At 35.5% G+C, this 8,326-nt stretch overlaps 1 protein-coding gene across 1 annotated transcript in view; it reads right to left on the bottom strand.

Annotated features, from left to right (window-relative positions):
- LOC102003691 (vomeronasal type-2 receptor 116-like) overlaps positions 1 to 8,326 on the bottom strand; it is a 62,548-nt gene that overhangs the window by 50,485 nt on the left and 3,737 nt on the right. The window contains exons 2-5 of the mRNA XM_013507569.1: positions 4,543 to 4,831; positions 3,357 to 4,163; positions 2,475 to 2,702; positions 1,455 to 1,578 (exon numbers count right to left, since the gene is read on the bottom strand). Coding sequence (XP_013363023.1) covers positions 1,455 to 1,578; positions 2,475 to 2,702; positions 3,357 to 4,163; positions 4,543 to 4,831 — 1,448 coding nt within the window. The remainder of the gene's footprint in view (positions 1 to 1,454; positions 1,579 to 2,474; positions 2,703 to 3,356; positions 4,164 to 4,542; positions 4,832 to 8,326) is intronic.

Below are 8,326 nucleotides of genomic sequence, written 5' to 3'. Positions count from 1 at the left end.
ATGGCACTCTATATAGGCCATCTCAACATATTTCAAAAATATAAAATTATACTAAGGACACTGTGAAATTAAGACACAGCAACCACAAAATAGTAGTACAGTAGAGGGATGGTTCTACTATGTCATGATTTAATATTATAAACTCAACTATTCCAAAGAGGTAATCATGGGACTCAAAAATCATTAATATTGATTTGTTGTTTGTTTTTATACAATGTTCCAAACTTCATCTCCAAATGATGTTTTGAATAATATTGTGTGTAATAATATTGTATGATTATTGTATTACGTTTTGAATAATATTGAACATTATTTGACTTTCTTCACATAGTATTAAGTAGAATATTAAATTTTGCTAATTATTTCAAGAATTTAATTTATCCTTAATTCTTGTAATAGAATATTCATGCTCCTACCTCTGTGAAAATGTCTATGACAATCTTACCAAAATGCTAATATCATCATATATGAAATCATAACTTATCATTCCTGCATCTCTGTGTCATTAAGTATAACACATCACTCTATGTTGTCTCCCCTACTATCCTATGAATTCTAACAGAACAGGAATAAAATCTAGAAAATGAGTTTATGCTATAGCATGAGCATATGGTACACCAAAGACTTACCTTACAAACACTCCACCATGAGAATGTAGTCTGTGTCAAGAAAATTACTAGGTACTGAGAAATTAAGGAAATAGAAGCTCCTTGTCTTAAATGTTACATAATGTAGTTTCAAATAAGATTAAGCATTGAAGCTTAATAATACTGTTTCACAGTTCATGATGGACATAGAACTTATAGACTTGTGTGGAGTAAAGATGTCTTCTTGGGAGCATAATGCTGTCTCTATTTTTTAGGTACCGGGGATTAAACTCAGGGCTTTCACACTGGTCTACATTCTCAGCCCTTAGTGAGTCTGTTTTGAGTCAGGCCCTTTCTTAATCTCTAAGTCACTTCATGCTGCACCCAAACTTCTGATGATCCTCCCTCAGGCTCCCAGAGTGCCGAGATTAGAGATGCGGGCCACCATGCACATCTGAGAACATAACTCTTTCAGTAGGTCTAGAAAAATAAATCAAAGAAGCCAGATGTGATGTCTCAAGAAGCTGAAGCAAGAGGATCCCATGCCTGATGCTGGCCTGGACAGTTTAGTAACAGCTTAACTCAAAAATAACAATACAAAGGCTGGGGATGTAGTTCAGGGGTAAGCCATCACTGCATTTTATCACCAGCAAAGAAAAGAAAAGAAAAGAAAAGAAAAAGAATTTATAAAGAGTGTGGTCTAAGGGACTCAGAGTGTCTCTCTCAAGTGCTAAGACTATGGAGTACAATAATTAAATTACTAACTAAATGAAGCAAGAATCTTTTCTGAAATAGGATGTACATTTCATGGATGGTTAGGAGACAGAAACGAAAGGTGGAGAATTTGTCCACAGGGCAGTCTTTTACCTGTCTGATTGGTGATCTCATTCTCTGGGCAAGGGGTACAATCAAAACAACAGGCAGCCTTTCCTTCCTGCGGGGATTTCCTGAATCCAGGACGGCAACTCTCACTGCAGACAGAGTGTGGAGTCTGAGGAAAGTCAGATATGTGTTGGTAACTTCTTAAATATTTACTAAATCCTTTGCAACAATAGTGACAAATGTAATTTGTATAAATATATAAATGTAAAATTTTGTTTGAATGCCTTATTTATTTAATGATATAAAGTATGTGAATACTTACAAAAACATTGTTAATGAATGTGTTTCTGTCCCACTAACCAGAAAATGAGAAAGGAATGAAATATCTATTTGTTTGTTTATTTATTTATGTAAAATTTATTGATATAATTCATATATATATATATAAAATGATCATGTTCATCATAGGAAATTTGTACCTATATATGATATACCTAGATTCCTCTTTTTTTCCCAATGCCCTCCTCTCCTTTCAAACCCTCTTCCTCTCCTTATTTACAAAGATTTGTTTCTCTTTTATCCTTTTGATCATTTCTTGTCCCTTCCTTTCTTTCTCTCTCTCTGCTCCCTAGTCCTTATTTCATATATTTTGGTTCTTATTTATTCTTCTAGTTTCTGAAAACAGTGGAATAGATTAGAAGATGCACAAACAACTTCAAACACACTCAGTCACCTAATCTTTGACAAAGGAGCCAAACACTTTCACTGGAAGAAAGATATCCTCTTTAATAAATGGTACAGGAAAAACTGACTTTCCAAATGCCAAAGACTAAAACTAGACCCATGTCTCCCACCATGCACTAAATTAAAATAAAAATGGATCAAAAATTTAAATACAAAAGCAGGAACACTAAATCTGCAGGATTAAAATGTTTTTACCTTGGAAGTGCAATCATTATGTTTCCACATGTGCTCATTTATTGATCAAGAGTCTGGCACAAAATGTACAGCAAGATTTTGGTTATTTGTGTTTCACAAAATGCATCATGCTTAGTTCTAACTTACCTGTATAATTCCAGTGGCCCACTCTATCATGTCCTCAGAAAGAGACAATTGTAGCTTAAGTGGAGCATGAGGGGAAAATTCTCCTACTTTCACCCGAAGTCTAAGTCCTTCTGGGAAATTCCAAAAATTGAGAATGTCATACTTTACATCCATTTTATTTTTATTATCTAAATTTACTTGGTCTCCAGCAGGATTATTAAACTGCAATTTCTTCAGAAAGGGGTGCAGCTGAAAAAAATAAATAACTCTCTGATTAATTGGGCCTCCAAGTTAAGAAACAGAACTTAAAATGTAGTTATCTTGAATCCCTGTTTCATAACGATTCTTTTGAATAGATATCTAATGAAGTAGAACAAGAGAAAGCTAATGGAGGCTAAAATACCATAATCTTCATAAAATGTCAGTGTCCAAAGAATCTATTCCAACCAAGTCCGTCTAAATGCACAATGCAAACAAATACAAGCTTTTCAAAGCCACTTTTACTCTGCTTGTTTCCAAAGCATCTACCTAGAAAATGAAGTTATCAATACTAAGGTGATTGCAGAATTAAAGGCAAAATTCATATAAAATATTCACTAAAGTGTTTAGCATCATTCAGTTACACAAAAATATATGTTATTCTGTTCTTATTTAAAATCTGCATGTAAATTTTCTGATTTTTAAAAATTGAAATCATGATGTGGGCAGAACATTGGTATTTTTGGCACCAAAGCGAAGATTTTGGCTCATTTCCAGATCAAATTTTATCTCACCAATAAAACTAGCACAGAATTGCTTGTGTTTTCATGAAAGCATTTTTAACTGCTTGCTTTATGGCCCTGTGGATCCACTTTCAAAAGGGTTTTTATAACAAGGGAAGCAATGCAAGGAGAAAAACATTACCTGCCAGGGGGAAAGCTCCGTCGAGTCCCTATTTCTCACTGGTTTCATTTCAGCTTGCTGAAGGAGCATCTCTTGGAGGGCATGGGCCACGGCATACACAGCATTGTATGTGTTGTAACTCCCATCACTCAAGGCTGTGTCAAAGCGATTCACAGGCAGCCATTCCAGAGAGGCATTAGGTGCACAGTCCTTCACCGTACAGTCAGAATCTGATAACGAGCAGTGGAAATTCTGGAACCAATACAGAGTGAGGAAAGTATCTTCTGGGTATTTGGAGGGGTTAACTGTCTGCACAAAAGTCTGAAAACCCGAAATCTCCCCATGGTGTTGTGAAAATATGAGAGTTCCGTGGAAAGAATCAAATATGAAGTTTCTCCCAGTCGTGTCAGCATGCCATTGTGAATTTGTGATCCAGACTCTCCATGTCACTAAATGCAGCCCGATGTAATGGTTTACAGTATTGAGACTCTCAGTATCATAGTAAATGATAACTACATTTACCGGAGATGATTCCCTGGTGATGAAATCGTGGTGTTGTGTCATTGAGACATAGGACACAAGAACATTTGTGAGAATTTTAACAAATGCCACACAGACTCCATTCCTGTCCATCTCTTCTCTCACGTCTGAGAGAAACTGCACACCTTTCTTACCATCTGTAATGATGAGTCCTACCCAGGTCCAGCTGAAATGAAGAAGCAAGGAAGCCATGCCAATGGCCAGTGATGTGTCCTTTGGGGCAGTCTGATAGAGGGAAGGAAACTGGCCATTTTCATTAAACATAGGATCAAAAGAGTCAAAGGTAAGCTAAAAAAAAAAAAAACACAAAACAAACCAAAGGCAAAATAGACAGTTTAAGTAAGGCATAAACTGAGACTTGAAGGGTACTAAGAAACAGCTGGAAATAGTGTAAGGGAATATTTACCCTTCCCATCTTTGTGATTATCTCACTCCTAAAGCCTTATTTTTGAGAACACCTGATCATATTCTGAGTTCAAGAAAAATTCTTTCCTCCCACTCCTCATGCATGCAGATGGGTAATCCAACAATCTCTGCATTTACACTTTGGGATTATAGAAATTGGATGATACATGAACCCAGTCCTTTCATTTCATCAACTTTAGAAACCTGCAAAGGTCAACAAGTGTGACAAGAATTTATCCCTCCCTAGCACACGCACCCTCACCTGTGGAAATTTGTAGAGTTCTAGTAGCATTCCAGTTTGAGCACTGTTGGCCCATGATGTTCCTGTTATTAAAGCTACAGACTTGCTTTCTCTCCCACAGGTATAGTTGGGGATCACATCCTGTCCTGTGTGCAAAATGAAGAAACTCTCCAATAGCCTCCAATGATTATACAGTAAGTTATGGAACTCATACCCTAGAGATGTGTTGGGTAGAAGTTGAGGATTCGTGTTGATCTCTTCAATGGCATAAATGAAGGCTAGAGCATTCTGGTAGTTGGTGGGCACAAGCCTGAATGGAGAGGAAAGAAGTCCTTAGAGGAAAGAATCCATCCATGATACCATTCCATTCCAGAACCATACCACTTATGAATTAAAAGCTTGTGACTCCACCTGAAATTCAAAACCTGAGACCCTAAACCTGAATGTGATGGCATTAGAAATTTGGAGTGGGTGAGGTCACTAGTATTAGATAAGGTCATGGGGGTGGATTTCTCACAAATGAGTGTAATGTCCTAACACTGGGTCAGACCAAGTTCCATTTAGGCTTCTGTCATGGGAGGACATATCAAACTCCCTAAACCAACAAGCAGATGCCCCTTTAGTTTTTTTAACCTGAACAATTTTTGAATGTAAATAAGTTTTATTAGGACATGCAGCTTGTGGTACATTTTTATACAGGAATCTGAATTAAGATGATATTCTGAATCAAGATGAACACCAAGAAAATTTCATCTGTTTCTGGAGGAGCTGATTCTTAGGCGGTCTTAGAATTTCTACTAAAGAAAGTAACATAATGTAGGATCTGAGAGGTCCTTACTACCTTCTACTTGCATAGAGAAAAAAATGGTTCCATTCACAAAGGAAAATGTGAAGAATAAAAAACCATGTTACATTTAGGGTGGCTTTTGTAAATATTTTCCTGTATTAAGAACTAAAACAATTACTCTTTTTAGAACATCATAAAAGGATTCTTATTACATAACTTCATATCCACATGAAGTTGAAATACAGAGTAGAAGGAAGAACAATGCTAAATGAAGGGTCTAGAACATGCCAGTAGGTGATGTCTGTGGCATGAATGTGCTGCAGCAAAGGGCTGGCACTGCCTCCATCACAACTTGGGAAACTCCAGTCACCTTCAGAGATTCAAAAGAGAAAGAACCTTGAGAAGGCAAAGACATGTGGTATAAAAATGAAGAATTGACTGGAGTAAAAAATCTTAGGAAACCCAAAGGCAACATTGCATTGCTGTAACGGCATAGCCAATGAGAAAATTCCTCAGCTTGTGGGCTTGTAACAGCTGTTCCCTTAAGGCTGGAAAATTTAAAGAAAGTTCCACGATTGATCTGCTATCTTGCTCCCTCAGACCACAACTGCAGGCATAACTATGAAGAAATTCACCTGTAATATGTGATTGAGTAGCACATTTAAAGTAGTACAGTGTCATATGGTAAAGACTTTATCAGTATGAAGTAGCATATCCAATCACCTCTGTAAGATCAGTAACAGCAACCTCTTTCAAGCTTTAAACAAACAATTATATAAAAATAGTGCACATTAATGCTGGTGAATCACGTAGATATGGCCATAAACATGATTCCCTACTTACAAATCTCAAATGTTCCACTCTAAAAACCATTAATCATAATAAAAAAATCTATTAATAAAACTTTGCTTAATTTTTGACAAGCAAGTGAGTTATTAATTCTAACCAATTACTGAAATAGCCAAAAGAAAGTACTGGTAAGCTACAGAAATTCTGATCCAGTGATGCGTTAAATGAGCTGTCAGATTTGAAAGTCAGTTGGTTCCAATAGAAACACGTGCACAAATCCTAACTTACTACCAAAATAAGACTAATCGCTCCAGATCATGTGTAAATCAATGATAAGTCTGAAAAATTAACCTAGGTAGCAGACAAAGTCAAACCAGTGATGAGAAAGAAGTAGCCAAGAGCCACGCAGAGAGTGAGGAAAGAAAAAGAATTTAAAAGTTTAGTTCAAGAGAAAATATGTAAGCACTGCGTCTCTTGGCAGAGAAATGAACAGGAAGAACATGCGCACATGAATTGAGCCTTGGAAAAAGCCAAGGGGAAACAACAGACATCTATTTAACATAAGTTAGAATTAGGGACTGGAGATTACAGAGCAAGACCATGAAACGCATATGAAATACATCCATGGAAAAATAATCAACAGACCTGTTTCTATGGAAAGATAACTAAACAGGCATTGCTCAACAAATGCGTTAAGGAACAAAGTTAGAAGAAATAACTATTCAGAAAATTAGGTAAGCAAAAGAAGCTGCAGGCAAATTCATGTAGCAAAGTTGAAGTCCGTCATATTGATCTTTTTGGAAAACCCACTTATTAAAAGTGAAAATGTAATTATAGAAAGGGACCGAAATAAAAACAAAGGTGAAACTGTACTAATGTACAGGAAGAGTTTCAGCAGCATTCAAAGGAAATACAAATTTCAAGAAACAGTGGCCCTGAACTGGTTACAGATTTGTTGTATCTCAATTTAAAAAGAGACATTCACTGTACTAGGAAATTCTTTAGTAAAATCAAACAAAGGAAATAACTGTGTGCTTGTATGAAATTAATATGTTCTTGCTAAAAATATGAAAATATTTGTGGAAAAGATCATCATTAGGTATGTTACTAAACATTTCATACTCAGTTTTTTATTTTATCTCCTTTCTGGGGAGAAAAACAGTGTCCTTATTGGAGTATATTCAACATTTGGTACCAGCTAACACCCATTTGTGGTCAACTACATTAATTATGGAGAAATGTATCTTTTAATGTTGTGTTCTTGAAGCTAGAGAAAAAGTCTCTGTCCACATTCATCCATGTGGAAAGGAAAATTGGTGATGGATATGTCAAGTTCCTCTGTTTAATAACTTGAAAATGTAAATAAAATCAGATTATCATATTGAATACCATAAAAGTAGAATTAGTATTTGACAATTAAAGAAGAAAATCCTCTTTGTAGTGAAAATTTTTATTTTGTGTAAATAAAAAGAAATGAGTCACATTCAATGTGAGTGAAAGACAGGAACAGAAAGTCACCCAGTACCAAGAGCAGCAGTACCCTGAAGAGGACTCATTTCATCCCCTCTCACAGTACTAGTGTGAAGAAGCATAAAACACTGTGATGATGACTAGGATCTGCTTTGCATGTTGTGTGACAAAGGTATTTGAGGAAGCCTGCATCAGAAACATTACCAGTAAAGTACAAGCCGAGACAGTATCATTTATTTACACCAGAATTTCTTTCTCTTCTCTGTAGTTTTTAATTCATATGTGCAGTGAAACAGCAATGAAAATAAGAACTGAAGAAAAGAGGAGTATGACTATCTCATAAAAGGTAAGATTTTTCACCTCAGAAATCCCAGAAAATTATGAAAAGGACTTGTAATTCATAAAATATACAGCAGCAAAAGACTAAATAAGGATGAAGATCTCAAAGACTTTCCATTGTAAAATCAGTAACATAAACATTTATGGGGAAAGTATATGTGATATAAAAGATTTAAAAATACAGAAAATGAACAAAATCATAAAATTCTTTCAAGGAAGATGAAAGTGTAAGAATAGTGAATAGAAGTTAATATTGTATTCACCAAAAGTTTTGTCAAATTTCACACTACTCATTAAAAACTGAAGGATGGTTGTTTTTGGCAATGACAAAATACTTCAGAGATTTTTTGAAAAATGATTAGTCCCTGAAGTAGGTGAAAGTAATTCAGTATATGAGGAAAATAATTTAGAGGGAAAATT

This window comes from Chinchilla lanigera, unplaced genomic scaffold (genome assembly GCF_000276665.1).
Source record: "Chinchilla lanigera isolate Chin_1 unplaced genomic scaffold, ChiLan1.0 scaffold00131, whole genome shotgun sequence".
In the NCBI taxonomy this organism is placed as follows: Eukaryota; Metazoa; Chordata; class Mammalia; order Rodentia; family Chinchillidae; genus Chinchilla; species Chinchilla lanigera.
This window is presented reverse-complemented; position numbering and strand designations above follow the sequence as displayed.